Source organism: Myotis lucifugus, unplaced genomic scaffold (assembly GCF_000147115.1).
Source record: "Myotis lucifugus unplaced genomic scaffold, Myoluc2.0 scaffold_437, whole genome shotgun sequence".
Lineage (NCBI taxonomy): Eukaryota > Metazoa > Chordata > Mammalia > Chiroptera > Vespertilionidae > Myotis > Myotis lucifugus.
The window spans coordinates 561,085-581,847 of NW_005871485.1; the positions used below are offsets into that span (position 1 = coordinate 561,085).

Below are 20,763 nucleotides of genomic sequence, written 5' to 3' on the forward strand. Positions count from 1 at the left end.
GGATGTGGAGATGTCGGATTGCACAGGCTTTGAAGACAGTAATGGGAAGTTTGTATTTGGTGCTAGAAGCTTTGGGTAATATTCTCAAGCCTTTCAATAGAGTACAGGATTGCAGTCTTACAGCAAAATAAACGTGATTATTGTGTGTAGGCAATAATTAGTGGGCCTGTCAATTTAAGATCTTGACTGAGAGGGCTAATGGAAATATATAGTAGGAGGAAATCGTTGCTGTAATCCAGGGTGTGAAATGGAAACTGCAGATTGTGGGAAAATGAGTCTTTTAGAATAAGCCCTGGGAACTTTCTGTAAATACATTTGGGACTTTTCATACGTAGGGGGTTAAACAAATTTATTAGACAATAACCTTCTCTCTTAAAGAATCTTAATCTCTGGATTGGGAGAAAGGATTGCATGTAAAGAAAGCACTGTACTTTTCTGGTTGACTGCGCATGTAACTAAAGATGGACTTACCTCAGTAGAATAGGCTGTCTTTTAGCCTGAAGGGAGAGCTTTAAGCATATTTTAAAACTGAGCACTTTGTTTCTATTTTTAAGTCTCCAAAAATAATCATTTGACACAGAGAACCAGCTTTTGGGAAGGAATCTCAGATTTCAGCATTGCCAGCATTTTTTCATTGTGATTTGAGATGATTTGGCTATCCCTTAAGTTATCTTGTATTTTTGTTGATTTGTACTGTTAGTTAGGAGCTTTTGCCTTTCTAACACACTTGTAACTCCAAATAATTCATGCACCCTCGTTTGATAAATTGTTGAGAAGGAGGCCTGATTAGGAAACAGAGCTTGGGTGGCTGCTGGTTGTGAGAATCTAAGCTCACGACAGTTGAATTATCGGCTGGATGGAGTGACCACGAGTAATTGCGCTTATATTTTGGTTTTGGCCTCTTTTCTTGGTTGTACAGATAGATGGTCTGAACTAGCAATAGGGTTGTACGTCTGTAATAGCTGCTGATTTTCTGTTGGTTTGAGATGGACTTGGCATGTCTACCAGCACATCCTTCTGAAAGGGAAAAAAAGCAAATTACTACTTAGTTTATGTTCCAGGAAATACTAAGGCTATTCTGCAGGTAAATAGCACCTATGTAACATTTATGCTTTTCAAAAACATTTCATATTGTCATTTCATGCTCGCAACATGAAAGTGACATTTTTTTAACCTTGTAAATGAATAGGGAGGGGATACTGAGACATAAATAAGAAACTCCATTAAGGTTGCTGTCTCAACAAATAGATGACTGGGACAACTTACTGTCTTTCATTTTTGAATTGTAACTTTCAGAAAATTTTATAAGAGGAAAAAGCTGAGCACCTCTCTCTCTCTCTTTATTTTTGGCTACTTTTTAGCGTCGTCTTAGACACCTTCGGAACATTGCTGCCCGGAACATTGTTAATAGAAATGGCCATCAACTCCTTGATACCTACTTCACACTTCACTTGTGTAATTCTGAAAAGATATATAAAGGTAAGGGAATCTGTGGACTCACTCCCCACAGGTCATTACGTCTCATTTTTATTCTTTTGTAACACAAGTGCCTCTTGCTGTTATTGCTTACTGGAAAGCTAAATTGTCATGCTGTGAAAATATTTCCCTGAGCAGTTATATATATTAAAGAAACATGACGTTTAAGTAGTTCTTTCAGATAACTAAGCCTTACATTGATAAGTTTATCATTCCTTTATGAGTGTTATTAATATCTTTATTCCAGTAGCTGCCACTTAAAATATATGAGGCCAGTATCCAGTACTAATTTGCTTTTTTAAAAAATGTAATTGCTTTCTTTAATACTATGGTAAAATTGGGTCCTAGTTAATATTTTCTCATATCTGTAATTCCTTGTGAATATGGAGTCATTTTTTATAAGAATTGTCATGGTTTTTATGAATTAAGTTTTATGTATTGAAATGTTGATTCTTCCATAAGTGACAGTTCTAAGAGTAGAGCAGATATTTTATTCAAAATCACAAGCGTCTTTTGAATACATATTGCGTGAAAAGCACTTTGATATAATCGGTGACCTTATGCCAGGTGGTGTAAGAAGAGAAGCAAGTATAATGACGGGGGTATTGGATTAGGATTGAAAATATCGATACTAGTTCTAGCTCAGCTGTTCTCTAGCTGTATGACTTTGGCAAAAGACTATGGCTTTTTGAACCTAAATTTTCCCATTTGTAAAACGGGAATAAGGAGGTTCTGTGAAGCCGGCAAGACAGATTTTTATGAGGATCAGCTGAGAAGGTGATGACACTTGGTATGATGTGATTAAAGGTCTTATATTAACAAACGGTGGCATTATTTTATTGAAAGTTACTAAGGATTTATTTTTTAACTTTTTTCCTGTGGCAAAGATGAAATATTCAAATGACATTTATCTTTTGGTTTTAATTACTTTTCCAAACCATTATTAAAGCAGTAGTTGTTTAACAACTTAAAAAATTTTAATACCAGCATATGCTCATTAAAACATTCAGTCAGGGATTACATAGAGTAGAACCCTCCGACCCCTATTTTAAATAGCATTAAAATAATTTTTAAGGATGAAAAAGGACTCTGAAATCTGCCATTTTCACATAATTTTATTTCATTCTTATTTTTTATTCTGACCATTGCATGCATATACATATTTTTATCCTCACCTGAGGATAGATTTGTTCTTTATTGACGAGAGAGAGAGAGAGAGAGAGAGAGAGAGAGAGAGAGAGAACGAAAGAAAGAAAGAAAGAAAGAAAGAAAGAAAGAGAAAGAAAGAAAGAGAGTGATGGATCATTTGCCTCCCCTATGTGCCCAAGGGGAATTCACAACCTGGGTATGTGCCCTGACTGGGAATTGAACTCGCGACATTTCAGTGTATAGGACGGCACTCTAACAAACTGAGCCACACTGGCCCGGGCACCATTGCATATTTTAAAAACAATTGTAGTAATTTTAATGATTAATGCTAGCTACTGTAACAAATGCCACATATCTCAGTGGCTTAACATAATACATTTCTTAAACTAAGTTCAGTGCAGGTGTTCTTTATCAGGTAGTGTCCTGGCAGATGTCCGATAAGTGGTGCCTCAGGTACCCAGGCTCCTTCTATTTGGAATGCTGTTGCCACCAACACATGACCTCTGGCATGGCAAGAGAGGGATTATTTGAGGGAAATTTTCTTAATGGAAATGGCCCAGCTTAATTCCATTACATTCTATTGGCCATACATTTGAGTCGTTCTTTTTAGGTGAAAAGGGCCTGGGAAATGTCTTCCTTTGTGTCCAGAGGAAAATAAACAGTTTGGTTGCTATTTGTCCTAAAGGTATAAGCAATTTTGCAGATCTTAAAACATTTGAGCTACTGCTCACTAATTGGTTTTATCATTGGCAATATATGACAATGCCAGAGTATTTTAAATGTTTGATAGATTTCTGTACAATTAGTTCTTGGTTATCTTCATAGAACTTCTGTATCCTTGCTTCAGTGTTACCTCTGATAATAGTAATTAACATAGTATTTAGTGCATTTTAGGTATGTGGTAAATGATAGCAATTGTTATTAGAATTGTAATGTTAATAATCATAATAGTAGTTTCTAAAAAGAGAATAGTCACAGGACTGGTTGATGATCATGATGTAAAAACTTGTCTAAGAGATATAAAGAAAGTCATCTTTTTTGTTCTTGTTTTTGGTCTTCTAGCTCAGATTACATTTTGAGCTTAGAAGTGATCATAGACTGTTTCTCTATTTCAATAAAATGATCACTAAAACAATTAGGGAATAGCTGGTGACAGACCACAGGGAAGTCCAGTGTTGGTGGTGGTTTTGAGTCTGTCACTAGATGGCATTTCGTTAACTTATCTCTAAAATGAGAGGATTGATGATTTCTGGGACTTTCTTCTGCTCCAAAATGTCATGGATGAATGAAGTCTATTCATGGTGGTTTTGTTGGGCCTATAACTTACCTATAACAGGAGGAGCCAAGAAGCTCTTTCCTTACTAAACCTAGTTATACCACCTTGTCTTATTGGACCTATGATGACAAATTCATGGTCCAGTTATTCATTTCATGAACATTATGTGGCCCTTGGTGTAGGATGACCATGATAGAAAGCCAGTTGGCTCTTCACACAAAACCACCAGTACCACTTGTTTAGTAGCATCGTTAATTTTAAAAGATAGTGTTTTTATTGGAAGAATATTTGAAATGATGATTTCTAAGTTATTCTTTTATTTCAGCTGAATTCACAGCAGATCCTAAGAAGTTATATATGAGATTAAAAAAAAAATTGACATCTTTTAGTGCTCTTAGGAGACTGTCTGCCTTTCTAGTTATCACATTTCCAGAGAACAAAGCCTTGTGTTATGTATGAGGAGCTAGGTTTTAATCCTGGTTTCCTCATAAATTTGGAATATTTATAAAATCAAGGTTGTTTTAAGCCATAGTTATTTTCTCACCGTGAAATGTGAGTGCCTGTCTTCTCCTGGAACATCAACCAGCTATTTTGAATACATCAGAAGACAAACTCTATACAATCCATTTTGGTGATCTCATCCAAGTCTTATAGTTTTAAATATCATTTATCACTAACAACTTGCAAACTTATATTCTTAGCTTGGACCTCCCCTCTGAACTCATACTCCTGTAGTCAGTCGCCTACTCTACATCTCTTTTTGGAGTCTAGTAGTAACTTAAACTTGATATATTCAAAACTGAGTTTCTGATATTCTAGCTCTGAACCACCTCCTGTATTCTTCCTTCTTTCAGAAAATGGCAACTCCATCCTTTCATTTCCTTGGCCAAAAACCTTGAAATCTTCCTGAATTGTCCTTTTTTTTATGTCCCACATCCAATCTTTCAGCAAATACTTTTGGCTCTTAGCTATCAAAATATATCCATAAGCCAATCACTGCTTATATCTCCAAACCACTGTCATCTCTTGCCTGAATTATTGAAGTAGACTTTTAGCAGGTTTGCCTGCTCATGTACCCTCTTCATTATGTTCTCACCCAGATCTCATTAAAATGAAAGTGAGATCATGTCCTCTCCTTAAAACCCTTCAGTGCCTTCTCATCTTTTTTTTTTTTTAAATATATTTTATTGATTTTTTACAGAGAGGAAGGGAGAGAGATAGAGAGTTAGAAACATCGATGAGAGAGAAACATCGATCAGCTGCCTCCTGCACATCTCCTACTGGGGATGTGCCCGCAACCCAGGTACATGCCCCTGACCGGAATCGAACCTGGGACCTTTCAGTCCGCAGGCCGACGCTCTATCCACTGAGCCAAACCGGTTTCGGCAGTGCCTTCTCATCTTATTCAGTAAAAGCTAAAATCCTTATTAAGTTTTCCAAAAAGCCTTTCATGATCTGATCCTCTGTTACCTCTTGGAACTCATCTCCTTCTACTCTTCTCTGTTCCAGCCACACAGACCTTGCTTTTCCTTGAATATATCAAGTTTATCCAATTTAAAAGCTTCTGTACTTACTCTGTCTTTGTCCTGGGCACACTTTCCTCCTACATCTATATGACGAGCTCCTCCACCTCCTTTAAGGTCTTTATACCAAATGTTTTCTCAGAGAAACTCTCCTGATCACTGACTAATCCCTTTTAAAAATTGTGACTATTCTTTTCCTGTCTTTTGTGCTTTATTTTTCTCCACAATACTTAAGATCATATGGCATACTACTTGTTTAATTATTTGGTTAATGTATGTCTCTCTCCACTAGAATGTAAGCTTTATGAGGGCAGAAATTTGTAGGTCAGTAATTTTTAGGTAACTTTTGTTTACTGCAATGTCTCCAATACTTGGAATGATGCTTGGCACATACTGAGCTCTTAAATATATTTTTTTCCATTAATTTTTTGAATAGGTAACGCAGTCCATGGTTTAGAATATATATAAAGTGCAGTTCATATATAGAAAGTGTGTATGTATACATACATACATACACACATATATGTTTGTGTGTGTATATAGGTTTGTATTAGTCTTCCTTTCACCTGTCCAAGCTCCCTAGTTTTCCACCCCACCCTGACAACCAGTTATTCCTTTCTTGTTTATCTTTCCTGAGATTCTTTATACAAATATAAGTAAAAATAGTACCAAGGTATATATATTTCTGTGCTTGAAATTTTAACTTAATATACCCTAAATATTTTTCCATATTTAAAATGTTTTTTCATGCCCTAAATGTTTTTCCAGATTGGTTCATAGAGAGCTTTCCTTATTTTGCATTGAATAAATTATTTAACTAGCTCCTATTAGTAGGCATTTATAGGTGGATCCAATCTTTTGCTGTACACATAGTACTGTATTGAATAACTTTACAAGCACATTATTTTGTACATTCCAAGAAGTAAAATTACAAAGAGAGGGTGTACGCGGCAGTTATGGCAGCTGTTAGAAAAGTGTCCTTGTCTACTTCCACTTGCTCTGTCCTTTTTCCCAGAGCCTCACCAACAGCCTCTACAATCAAACTTCTGAATTTTTGCCAATCGGATAAAATAGTTTTATAGTATAGTTTAAGTTTGTATTTTTCTATTCTGAGTGAGTTTGAGGTACTAAAAAAGCATTTGTTGAGTGAGTGGAATGCTACATAACAGCCAAAACATGCCATTGGAAGCATGTTTAAAGAACACGCCTTGGCGTGGATAGAGGAATGTTTGTATCTGATGGTCCTTTTCATGTAGAAATAAGTCTCAGATAATAATCATTTTGCTCAGATTGAATTAATAAAAATTAATAGAATTGTATTAATAAAAATATAATTTTAATTCACGATTTCTTTTGAGACTCACAACAACCCTGTTACTTTTCTGGTGTCATTCTCCTTTGTAAAGTAAAGAAACTATGGCCCAAAAAGGTTGACTTGTCCAGGGTCAAGCTTATACATGGTAGTTTGGGGACTGGAACTGGTTTTCGACTAAATTTTTAAAAAATTCATTCTCTTTTTTCACCATGCTGCTGATTTTATTGTAATAGAATGTTTTAGATGTAACAGAATGTTAGACACTGTAGACCCATGTTTAGCATGTTAGAAATTACTTCAGACTCAGTGATTTCTTTCCAAATTGTGTGGCTCCTTTGTTGGCCTCTCTACATTTAAATTAGAAAGTCCGTTTTGAGGGTCTCATGGAGAAGAAAAATTGTTTAGTTTCATCTATAATAATAAAAGCGTAATATGCTAATTAGACCGGACAGCTGAACGACCTTCCGGATGTCCTTCTGGACGAAGCCGCTGTGGTGGGGACCAAGGCAGAGGCGGTTAGGAGTGATCAGGCAGGCAGGCAGAGTGGTTAGGGGCGATCAGGCAGGCAGGCTAGTGGTTAGGAGCCAGCAGTCCTGGATTGTGAGGACGATGTCCGACTGCCGGTTTAGGCCCGCAGTGGGATCGGGTCTAAACCGGCAGTCAGACATCCCTCGAGGGGTCCCAGATTGCTAGAGGGTGCAGGCCAGGCTGAGGGACTCCCCCTCTCCCGTGCACGAATTTTGTGCACCGGGCCTCTAGTTTATATATAATCAGAAAAGTTTTGAAAGAAATAATACTATTCATCTTCTAAGAGCTGGAGATTTATTTTGGGAACTGATTAGTAGTTTAACTTTGCAGATTAAAAGAAAAAAAGAGTATTTTTCTCCCCCCCACCCCTGCTGATTTTAAAAGTAATACATATTGTAACGAATTCAAATAATAGAAAAATGTAAAAGTACCTTGTTATAGAAAACAACAGCTTTTAGCCCTTTTAGTTATTCTTTCTAAAAATATATATGGTATATATAAATTAGAACATATGTATATATTAACATAATAAACACATTAAATTAATATATATAAATACATTAAATTAAATATATGTTAATTTATTGATAAATTAATTTATTAATTTACATACATACATATGTATCTCTAGTTAATTTATGGTTGGAGTAATTGGTTAGCCATTTGGGAAATAAAATGAAAAGAATAATACTTAGTGTTGCCTAGTGTTGGGGAAACAGGTATTCTCATAAGTGGGATTGTAAATTGGTACAGTATTTTTAGTGAATAATTTGGTAATATATCAAATTTATATATATTTTTTTGTCTTGCAACTTTACTTCAAAAGATTTTTTATTTATAACATTAATTGAAATATCTAAAAATTGGCAGTAACCTAAATGTTCATCAGTAGGAGATTCTTTTTTTAAAAATACATATTTTACTGATTTTTTTACAGAGAGGAAGGGAGAGGGATAGAGAGTTAGAAACATCGATGAAAGAGAAACATTGATCAGCTGCCTCCTGCACACCCCCTACTGGGGATGTGCTCGCAACCAAGGTACATGCGCTTGACCAGAACTGAACCTGGGACCCTTCATTCTGCAGGCTGACGCTCTATCCACTGAGCCTCTATCCACTGAGCCAAACCGGTTAGGGAAGTAAAAGATTCTTTTTGTTGTTGTTAATCCTTACCTGAGGATATTTTTTCCATTGACTTTTAGAGGGAGTGGAAAGGAGAGAGAGAGAGAAACATTGATGTGTTAGAGACACATCAATTGGTTGCCTCCATGAGCCCCGAAAGGGGCCAGGGATTGAACCTGCAACCCAGGTAGAAGCCCTTGACCGGGAATCGAACCAGAGACCCTTTGGTGTGCAGGCCAACACTCTGACCATTGAGTCACACTGGCCAGGGCAGTAGCAGATTCTTTTTAAAGACGATTAGAATGATCTCTTTTCTTATTTCAAATAATTATTTGGAGATAGAAAAATTAGAAAGCTTTCAAGCAAAAACTAAAAGTAAACAACTTAATCTTGTCATCTAAGATAAACATTGTTAATAATTTGGATCCTGTTATAAATTCTTAGAACCTGTTTTTTTTTTACTTAATATATTGTGACTCTTTCTCCACAAAGTCAAATATCCTATCTTTATTTTTTTAGGAAGACAAGCTGAGAGTAACATAGATGATACGTTTGTCAAGAAGTGCTTTAATCAAAAGAGTATGCACATAAAAGTGCTGTGACCACCCTCTCTGGTTTGGCTCAGTGGATAGAGCATTGGCGTATAGACCAAAGGGTTTGATTCTGGTCAAGGATACGTACCTTGGTTGCAGGCTCCTCCCTGGCCTGAGCCCTAGTTAGGGCTCGTGCAGGAGGCAACCAATTGATATATTTCTTTCACATTGATGTTTCTCTGTCTTTCCTTCTCTCTTCCACTCTTCCTAAAAGTCAATGGAAAAATAATCTCGGATGGGGATTAACCAAAAAAAAAAAAGTGTTATGTCTATGTCAGCTTTTTATTTACTGCATGATGATTCCCAAGCTTCAGTTATCTTTTTTTAAAAATATACTTTTATTGATTTCAGAGAGGAAGGGAGAGAGAGATAGAGATAGAAACATCAATAATTAGAGAAAATCATTGATCGGCTGCCTCTGTAGGCCACACACTGGGGATTGAGCCCACAACCTGGGCATATGCCCTGACCGGGAATCGAACCGTGACCTCCTGGTTCATAGGTCGACGCTCAACCCCTGAGCCACACCAGCCGGGCCAAACTTCAATTATTAGTGGATCACCTTGACAAGTTGCACTCTTATTTGAATGTTACCTATACCATTGCATATTTAATATATTTTTAAAAGTTTATTATTTTTAAACTTATGGTTAAGAATAATGTGTGAAATTGTTGATTCAAAAAAACTTTTGTCTACCCTGTGCCAGGAATGGTTTTATGTACTGAGGAGACAGCAATTGTCCAAAACAGACACCACTACTCCTCCTTTATGGAGCTTATGATGAGTGGTGTAATATGTACAACACAAGTTTCAGTGTATTAGAAAAAATGTAGTTTGTCCATGAATCATCTAAAATCACCTCAAGTACCAATGATATGTGCATCACATTTGGGAAATAGTACTCTTTAGCAACGTAAGGATACAAGGGTCCTTGTAGGCTCTGTAGAGATAGACAGAGTATCCTGGAGATGACGTTGGAAGGGTCTACAGGGAATGTTGGAGGGTAGTTGGAAATGTCTGCCTCATTTTTTGATTGTGTCTTCGGGTTTTCTAACATTTACAACATTCTTGAACGTTTGTAGAATTATGAAAGTTAAAAAAAATTTTTTTTAATCCTCACATGAGAATATTTTTTTATTGATTTTTAGAGAAAAGAAGAGAGAGAGGGAAAGAGAGAGAGAGAGAGAGATCATGTGAGAGAGAAACATTGATTGGTTGTCTCCTGTAGGAGTTCCAACCTGGGATTGAACCTGCAACCTAGGTCTGTGCCCTGACCGTGAATTGAATCCACCACCTTTTGGTGTACCCGATGATGTTCCAATTAACTGAGCCACCTGGCGAGGGCTGAATTATTAAATTTAAATGTTTACAGAGGATGTTTGGTCATTAGTCTAATTTTCTAAGTTCTCTGATGAAAAATGGCCCCAAAGAAATGAAAGAGGCAGAATATTAATGACAGGTGGAATCAGAACTTAAGTTACCTGGTTGCTAGATCACTGTTCATTTTCCAATACTACAGTGAATAATCGTAAGTGATATTTGAGAAAAACAGAGAATATGGAATCAGTTGTAGAGAGTGGGAGTAGGTAGGGGATAAGAAAGTCTGAGTTTTAAGGACTCAAATTAGAATCTAGGGTAAAAGGAGCCAGTAAAAGTAAAAATAACTAACTTAAATCATAACAGGTTTTGACCTTCCTTTACTAATGTTTTCCCCTTTAAAACACTTTCATTTAATCTTTATTTCTACTTTAATTTTTTACAGATAAAGATATAGAGAGAATAGATCCCTTGAAAATGTCTTACTGAAACAAATGTTAAAACATTTACCAGATTAAGAGGTAATGAATTTTATTTTTTTCCAGATCACTTATTGTTCTTTTTCTTTTTTTCCAGAATTTTATAGAAGTGAAGTGATTAAGAATTCCTTGGTAAGTTTGCCTTCTGACAGGTGCATATACCTATAACTCCTATTGCAGAGAATGCTGAGACATAAAATAAGGTCAAGTTTAGTTCTGCCTTCTCCCATTAAATCTTCTGCTTAATTACTGCTTAAATCTTTATTGATTTGTTCATTGCTGTATCTCTGGTGCTTAAAACATGCCTGGCACATACCAGATGTTTGATAAATATTTGCTGAATGAACTGATATTTTTTCCATTAAAAACTTTGGTGTTTTTTCAAATTAAATTTTATGGGCCCAGCACGCTTCCGCTGCGCCACTCTGCTACTCAAATTAAATTTTATAATTCTATCACTTCTATTTACTGTAGAGGTTTTTGACTTACCAAGCATTGTAGTAAATGATATTTTGTTTAGATATAGTTCTTTAAAATGCTGTCGTATAGGATCCTTCCCCTGTTTTTGGCAATGGCATTCCTCAGTTAGAAATTTGGAAGTGTTCTACTTTTGATAATCTGTACACTTGATATTTGCATAAATGACTCAATTTATTGGGCCATATTGATAAAAAGAAGAGCTTTATGCCAATGGTAATATCCTTTTAATGGTCCAAGACCATACTGGATTTGACCACTGTCTACATTTTTAAACATCATCTCCTAATATTTTTTCTCACTCATTGTGTTCTAGGCATAACTCATTTTTCAGTGCTTTGAACATGCCAAGCGTGTCTCGTTCCTTATACCTAGAATACTTGTTTGCACAGGTATTGGAAACATTTGGCTAAAGAATTCTTTGAGGTCTCAGCTATGTGATTTCAGCCAGACCTTCTATGACTATTCCATCTAAAGTATTTCCCTTTTGTCCTGACCTGTATGGCTCAGCTGGTTGGAGTGTTGTCCTGTACACCGAAAGGTCTTGAGTTGGATTCCTGGTTGGGGCACATACATAGGTTGTGGGTTTGATCTCCAGTTGGAGTGCATATAGGAGGCAACTGACCGATGTTTCTCTGTCACATTGATGTTTCTTTCTCTCTATAAAAATCAGTACAAACATATCCTCAGGTGAGGATTAGAAAAAAATGCTGCTCTTTAAAAAAAAAAATACAGTAGTTCTCTTTTCTCTATTCACTGTTTTTCACGTCATCTGTTTTATTTTCTTTAGAGCATTCTCACTATTGGGAACTCCTAGTCACTTGTTTGTGTTTATTTATTATCCATCTCCCATCTACCACAGTGTAAGTCTCTTGAGAGCAAGGACCTTCCCAATCTTGTGCATCTCTGAAACCCTACAGTGTAGAATAGCTCAGTGAGTATTTGTTAAATGGATAAATCAGTAAGGTATTATATTTTCAGACTCCTTTGAGATATGTTATTCCAGCCCTAGCCGGTTTGGCTCAGTGGATAGAGCGTCTGCCTGTGGACAGAAGGGTCCTGGGTTTGATTCTGGTCAAGGGCACATGCCCAGGTTGTGGGCTCGATCCCCAGTAGGGGGCACTGAGGAGCCAACCAATCAGTGATTCTCTTTTTCATCATTGATGTTTCTCTTCTCCCTCTCCCTTCCTCTCTGAAATCAATAAAAATATATTAGAAAAAAAAATATGTTATTCCATTTCGATCCTTAGAAAATCATGAAGGGTAAATGGAGTAGGTCTTAAGAAATTGCCACACAGAGAGGCCCAGCAACTTTTGTAGTTCTACAACTGCAAGACCAGAACTTCAGTTCCCAGACCTTCTCTCTTAAAGTTTCTACTACTCTTTCCTCTTCATCAAGCTGTCTTCCAAATGTCTCAAATATCATACTAGATTTGGATCCTTAGCCAAACAGATTCCTTAAGCCCATCTCTGAGGAGCTCCAGTCATCAGTAAAGCTCTTCAAGCATTACAGGATTCATGATAAATGGCTAGCATCATGCTTGACATAGTAGCTACTGAGTCAATATTAGTTTTTCCTTTTCTTTTGGCTTAGGTGGAAATAGAAATAGAAAAACCCCTACAGACAAGTGAGAACTGGGGAAAGGGTTTATAGAGTAGAATGCCACTTTGATTTATCTGCTCCCTTTTCTGTAGTCAAAACTATAGTTGGAGATGGTTTTACAACATCCCCTTGCATTTTCTCTGGATTTGTATCATAATGGACTTTATGCTATAGTGGTACCTTAGGGTATAATTCTGCATTATTAGTATTGTATTTTCTTGATATTCAGATCCATATTTCTAAACATCATCACTATCTTCAGCTCCTTTTGACTCCTGTCTTCAGTTGCTTCTGAGCTGAGCGGTCTCTACGAAATGTGACATCTTCATCCCTGGTGTACTTAGGCTGAATTGTGTTTTGTAAAAATAGATTCCAGACAAGGGAGAGGGTTGGACAAAAAGACTTCCAAGGTCCTTTTCACTTACAGTTTCTCCTGTAATTGTTTCCTGAGTATACCACTTACCAGCACTTGCTTGCATTGTACTTGTTCAAAAGCATTTCCTCTCCTGAAGTGGATGAAAGCTCCTGGAGGTTGGAGACAGCCCGAATATCTTCATGTCGCCCTAGCTCCCACTGTATTCCTTCTGTTGGGTAGTTATTTGTTAAATGTTGATTCATTGATATTTCCTTTTAAGGATATTCTTTGAGATTATATTTTTGGCAAGGATTGTTTGTTTCTTTTATAACCTTGATAGAGATTTGATAAACCTCAGTTTATTTCTCTTCTTTTTGAAAGGATTCATGTTAGCTTGTTGCTCAGGCATTGTGCCTGATGCAGATTAAAGGGCACTGAGTGCCACAGGAATCAACAACCTTCAGGGCATATGGTGGGGATGGACTTTGTTACCTCCCTTCCTGCTGTCTCTCAAGAACCACAGATGAGCAGAATTTGTTGATTTTTTCCCCTGCTCAGGAGTTTGTTTTTTATTGTCACCTGCCGAGAGAGAGAAACATCAAAAGGCCCTCCCTCACACACTCCAAACCTGCCACCTTTTGGTGTATGGAGCAACGCTCCAACCTATTGAGCCACACGGGCTAGGGTTCCTGCTTAGGAGTTTATAATTCTTAAACTATCGTGATATTTGCTGAATAGAGTTAATGATTTAAATGTTTCTCTTCCTCCTCTTTACCGTTGTGCTTGGTACATAGAAGGTGCTCAGCAAATGTTTCTTAAGGAATGGATTCTTCCATAAATATATTTATTGACTGATTTCTAATTAGCCACTAAAGGATTAGGCAAACTAATACTTTATTTCTAGCTAAGCTTTTGGTAAATTTTCACTCTGGTGAACTAAGGTGAGCTTGTGAATAATCTTTTTCACTCATGTAACTTTTAAGCTTTGACTTTTTCCTAGCTATGCATTCTGAGCTTGTTTTTAGACCAGAGTGGCCTGGTTTTGCCACTCTAATGTCAGAGGCAACATGGAAAAATGGATACACAATTAGAAACAGTGTTTTTCCATAAAGATTAGATAAACTGTCCTTTTTAAAAAAAAATATTTTTATTGATTTCAGAGAGGAAGGGAGAGGAAGAGAGAGATGGAAATATCCATGATGAGAGAAAATGATTGATCAGCTGCCTCTTGCACAACCCATACAGGAGATCAAGCCTGCAGCCTGGGAATCGAACCCTGACCTCCTGGTTCATAGGTCTTTATGCTCAATCACTGAGCCACACTGGCCAGGCTAAACTGTCTTTGTGTGCCTATTCTGTGCTTTGTCCTAACTCCTGAACGCTCCAAATTAGTGCTGTCCAATGAACTTTCTGCGATGTTGGCAGTGTCTGTGCACTGTCCAGTACAGGTGCCCAGCCACATGTGGCTGTTGAGCACCTGAAATGTGGTTAAGTCTGAGGAACCAAATTTTTAGTTTTATTTAATTTAAAAAAATATATATTTTTATTGATTTCAGAGAGGAAGGGAGAGGGAGAAAGAGATAGAAACATCAGTGATGAGAGGGAATCATTGATCAGCTGCCTCCTACATGCCTCCAACTGGGGATCGAGCCTGCAACCTGGGCATGTGCCCTTGATTGGAATCAAACCTGGGACCCTTCAGTTCGCAGGCCAACGCTCTATCCACCGAGCCAAACCAGCTAGGGCTAGTTCTGTTTAATTTTAATTTAACTTCACGTGACTAATGTATATAGTATTGGACAGCACATTTCTAGATGTTTCTGTAAAGCTTTCTTAGAATCTGTAACATTAGTAAGAAGAAATCTCTTTGTGTGTGTGCGCTTAAAAATATATATACTTTGCACTTATACTACTAGTACCATTCTAAATCAGTATAATAGCTGTTCATATGGTTGCCTTAGGTCCTCTAATGTACAGGATAAACCTCATGAAGACAGGGACTGTGTGGGTCATTGTCGTATCCTCCATAGGCATTGTATTGTGCTTGGCTTGTACTTGGCAAACAAGCAAGGAAAAAGCAATTTATAGTATAGTATATATATAGCCTAATCCAAGTTGTCAGTTGTAAGACTCATCATTATTTTATGTTCACCAAGAAAAAGTGAACACTTATGTTTAAACTGAAACACAGAGCCTTGGCAATAGTCCTGTGGGGATTGTGATCAATCTTACTAGCCTCTGGTTACTTTGAAATTTCTTTCACCCATTCCAAGGGAGTATTTATTTAGCAGTTTTTCCTTCCTTCAGGTGTACTGCTCGACCTGTGATAGGAAATATTTTGTATGTATTTCAGTGATAAAATATAAATCAGCTTCCTCAATTTGTGGCAATTTCCTTAAGTCTTATGAAGAAGATGGATGAGGTTATTTCTCCACTGACAAATATTTGTTTCTCTAATACCAAATTCATGCCTTATTGCTCTATTTTTGTGCTCTTTAGCTCTTTTTTTTTAATTTTTAAAAAATTTTTATTGTTGAGATTACTAGGTGTACCGGTTAATAATGGCGGATTTTGTAATCAAAGAAAACACGATAATTTCAAGAGAAACATCAAAAGTGCTTTATTCAAAGCAATGTCCATTGCTAGCTACACATTTCCCCCATCTTTCAGGTACTTTGTGGATACCGTCCCAATAGAACTTTTCTTGTTTTGAGGCAGACCGTTCAGAGACCCATTTTTCCACTCCTTCATATGTTTTGAAGTGCTGCTCAGAAAGTGCGTGTGCCATCGATTGGAACAAGTGGTAATCTGAAGGAGCAAGGTCTGGTGAATACGGCGGGTGGGTTAATACTTCCCAGGCAAGATCTTTTAATGTGTCTTTTACTGGTTTTGAAGTGTGTGATGGTGTGTTATCATGAAGCAAAATTACTTTGCCATGTCTTCTGGAACATTCTGGTCATTTCACGATCAAAGCGTGGCTCAAATTGATTATTTGTTGTCAGTAGTGATCAGTATTAACGGTTTCACCTGGTTTTAGAAGCTCATAATACACCACACCTTCCTGATCACACCAAACGCAGAGCATTGTCTTCTTTCCAAAGAGATTTGGCCTTGCAGTCGATGTTGATGGTTGACCTGGATCAACCCATGATTTTGTGCATTTGGGATTCTCAAAATAAATCCACTTTTCATCGCCAGTCGCAATTTGATGCAAAAAAGACTTTCTTTTGTGCCGTTGAAGCAACATTTTACTGATGACTTTTCGGTATTCCATTTGTCTTTCCTTCAGTTGATGTGGCACCCATTTTCAGTCCTTTAAAATCTTTCCCATTGCTTGTAAATGATCGAAAATTGTTTGCTGAGCAACGTTTAATCTTTCTGCAAGTTGTTTTTGAGTTTGACACTCATCTTCATCCAATAATGCTCGTAATTGTTGGTCTTCAAAATTTTTCGGTTGACCTGGACGTTATTTGTCTTTCACATCGAAATCATCACTTTTAAAGCATTTCAACCAGCGTTCATAAGTATCTTGAGATGGAGCATGTTCACCATAAGCTTCCCGAAGTATACGATAACAGTTTCTTCAAAATAAAGTAATGAATTAAAACTTCCCACAAATGCTCTTTTTTGGGGGCACGAAATTCGACATTTTTAAGTGTAAAAATATCTATGATGTTAACACCTTCAGCAAATTTGACATATGAAGTTTTGAAGCTTGCTGTCAATACAACAAAATAGCATACATATCAAATCACATATATATCAACATATGTGTAACTCCATCTATTGAAAAAAATCCGCATTAACTGGTACACCTAGTATTACAGATGTCCTTCTTTTTCCCCCCTATATTTCCCCTCCATCCTGTTCCCACACCACGCCCTTGCCACCCTATTGTCTGTGTCCATAGGTAATGCATACATGCACATAAGATCTTTGTCTAATCTCTTCCCACACCCCCCTGCAATCCTCCCTCTGAGAATCGTCAGTTTGTTCCATTTCCATGCCCTTGATTCTATTCCATTCACCAGTTTATTCTGTTCATCAGATTTTTTATTCATTTGATTTTTAGATTCACTTGTTGATAGATATGTATTTGTTGTCACTTTGTTGTTCATAATTTTTATCTTTACCTTTATCTTCTTCTTCCTCTTCTTAAAGGATACCCTTCAACATTTCATATAGTACTGGTTTGGTGGTGATGAACTCCTTTAGCTTTTTCTTGTCTGTGAAGCTCTTTATCTGACATTCAATTCTAAATGATAGCTTTGCTGGGTAGAGCAGTCTTGTTTGTAGGTTCTTGCTATTCATCACTTTGAATATTTCTTGCCACTCCCTTCTGGCCTGCATAGTTTCTGTTGAGAAATCAGCTGACAGTTGTATGGACACTCCCTTGCAGGTAACTGTTTTTCTCTTGCTGCTTTTAAGATTCTCTCTTTGTCTTTTGCCCTTGGCATTTTAATTATGATGTGTCTTCGTGTGGTCCTCTTTGGATTCCTTTTGTTTGGGGTTCTCTGCGCTTCCTGGACTTGTAAGTCTATTTCTTTCACCAGGTAGGGGAAGTTTTCTGTCATTATTTCTTCAAATAGGTTTTCAATATCTTGTTCTCTCTCTTCTTCTGGCACTCCCATAATGTGGATATTGGTACGCTTGAAGTTGTCCCAGAGGCTCCTTACACTATCTTCATATTTTTGGATTCTTTTTTCTTTTTGCTTTTCTGGTTGGGCGTTTTTTGCTTCCTCATATTTCAAATCATTGACTTGATTCTTGGGATCCTCTAGTCTACTGTTGAATCCCTGTATATTATTCTTTATTTCAGTAAGTGTGTGCTTAATTTCTGACTGGTCCTTTTCCATTATTTTGGCATTCTCACTAAGATTCTTGAAGGTCTCACTAAATTCCTTGGAGGTTTCTAGATTTTTGAGTAACCGTATAACTGTGGTTTTGAACTCTATATCCAGTAGCAGGGGTCCTCAAACTACGGCCCGCGGGCCACATGCAAATACAAATATTGCATTTGTTCCCGTTTTGTTTTTTTACTTCAAAATAAGATATGTGCAGTGTGCATAGGAATTTGTTCATAGTTTTTTTTTAAACTTTAGTCCGGCCCTCCAACGGTCTGAGGGACAGTGAACTGGCCCCCTGTTTAAAAAGTTTGAGGACCCCTGTCTAGTAGTCTGCTTTCTTCCATTTCTTTCGTTTGTGACATGTTTCTTTGTCTCCACATTTTGGCTGCATCCCTGTGTTTATTTCTATGTATTGGGTAGCTGCTAAGTCTCCTTGAGTTGATAGAGTGGTGTCCTATAGGGCCCAGTGGCTCAGCCTCCCCAATCACCTGAGGTGGACACTCTTGGTGCACCCCTTTGTGGGCTGTGTGCAGTGTTATTGTAGATGAGCCTTGATTGCTGTTGGTGTCACTGGGAGGAATTGACCTCCAGGCCAATTGGCTGTAGGGACCAGCTGCGACTACAGTGGGAGAGCTGCTGTGCAGGAGACACACTTATGGAGCAGGACTTGCTTCAGTGGGGCTTTGGTGCTCACTGAGTCTGCCCCTTGAGTGTGTCACTTATGGATGTGAAGAGTTGTAATCTGGTATGGTCTCACACTGACTGCTGGGTACACGGCTGTTGAGTCTCCAGGGAGGTGCAAAGTCAGCCAATGCCTGGGGCCACCCAGCAGTAGCTACAGAGACATCTGCAGATTCCTCTTGTTTGTATTGGGTTTGGAAGTGTCGATGCAAGGCCCAGCTGTGAAGCAAGGCAGGCTGGTGCTGGTGCTGGCCTTGGGCCTTTTATTGATAGCTTTGGGGCTCTCTGACCCAGCTGTAGCTTGTTCGACAGTTTTTAGGCTGAGAAAGGACAGGCCATTCATATGCAAAAGCCACTGTGCACAGCTTGGGTGGAGTTGTAAATTAGGTGGAATGGGGTCTTGGAATCACCAGGGCAGAGCAAACAGGAATGGCTACCAGTCAGTTCTGCACCGAGGAGGTCCCAGCATCCAATGACCGCTGCGAGCACCTCCGTCTGGAAGAAAGCCACCCCGAGTTCTTGCCCTGATGCCAGATAGTCCAGTTTCTCCCCGTATGTGTCTGGGTCCCCCAAAGCCTTGCCCAGCAATGGAGCTCAGAGGAAGTGGGAGCTTGTAAATTCAGTTCTCGGTGCCGGCCTATTAAGAGGAGCAGCTCTCTAGTTGTAGTACTTCTACTCAGCCAGCTTTCCCGTGGTTCTGGATGATAGTTCTGTATTTTAGTTCTAATTTTTTTGTGGTTGTGGGAGGCAGCAAGTATAGGCATTTACTTGCCGCCATCTTGGTTCCTTGCTCTTTAGCTCTTGACTTTTAATGCCATAAATTAATTTTACCTGTTTTTGAGTTTTATGGAAATTAAACAATACAGTATGTACTTTTTTGTGTGTGACTTCCATGTCTTAAGTTTATATCACGAGTCATTCATACTGTGGGGTTATATTTGTGGTTTGTTTGCTCTATAGTATTCTATTCTGTGACTATACCAGAATGTGTCCATTCTTCTGTTGATGGGCTTTTGGTTAGTTTCTAGTTTTGAATTAAGATGAGTAGTGCTGCTATGAACTTTCTTGTGTGTATCTTTTGGTTGAAAGTATGTATTCATTTTTGTTGGTTATATATCTAGGAATGGACTTGCTGGGAATATGCAAGGGATCAGCTTTAATGTATATTTCCAGTTTTCCAAAATTATTGTTTTATTTACACTCTCACCAGCAGTCTGAGAGAATTCTCTTTATTCCATATTCTTGTGACCCACTTAATTCCTTAATCTTTTGAATTTAAACTTTTGATAGATATTATATACAGGATTTTTAAAAGTCTAGATCAATAAATGTATTTTAAATGGCACTTAAACTCAGCACAACTAGTGCCAAGGCTGTGCCTAACTTGAAAGAATTGATATTATCTACAGCTATTTTTAAGGTTGTGCATGTAGAGCTATCTGATGACTGCCACCTGCTGGTCAAATATTATAGGACCATATTGATTTTAGCATTTCTAAAATCAGAATTCATCTTACAATGTGAAGAAAAGTACATGTTAGAATTGATAAATCGGAATATGTTAAATGGTAATAAATACAAATATTGAGTAAAGTAAAGCAGCAAAAGGGGGTACCTGGCAGGGGTGGGGTTGCTTGTTTTTCTATGGTAATAATAAAAAAGATACTGTTTAGCAGACACCTTAACAAAGTGAGGGAACAAGTTATGTATCTATGTGGGGGGAAAATGCACAGAGACATAGGTTCCAGGCCAAGAAACAGGAAAGTACAAAAGCAGGAGTGTACTTGAGGTTTTCAAGAAATGCCTTAGGAGTTAGTGTGGCTGAATTGGGTGAGTGTGTGTGGCTTGAGATTTTGTGGCAAATATGACACAGAGGCAAGGGGACTGAGGACAGGGCAGTGGGGGAAATGACCTGGGGAAATAGGAGGAGGTAGCGAAAGGCTGGATCGCGTAAGAGTAAGATTTTAGAAGGGATACAGTTACAGGCCACACAAAATTAGGAGCATCTGATAGACAAGGAC

At 37.7% G+C, this 20,763-nt stretch overlaps 1 protein-coding gene across 4 annotated transcripts in view; it reads left to right on the top strand.

Moving 5' to 3' along the window:
• The window catches only part of UVRAG (UV radiation resistance associated), a 274,963-nt gene that overhangs the window by 22,434 nt on the left and 231,766 nt on the right, over positions 1–20,763 (top strand). For 2 of the 4 annotated variants that reach the window (XM_006102885.3, XM_014468223.2), the window contains 2 exons: positions 1,362–1,479; positions 10,877–10,911. In XM_006102885.3, coding sequence (XP_006102947.1) covers positions 1,362–1,479; positions 10,877–10,911 — 153 coding nt within the window. Of the gene's footprint in view, positions 1–725; positions 872–982; positions 1,085–1,361; positions 1,480–10,876; positions 10,912–20,763 lie in introns of those variants that run through there. The other 2 variants (XM_023744219.1, XM_023744220.1) reach the window with 2 other exon arrangements.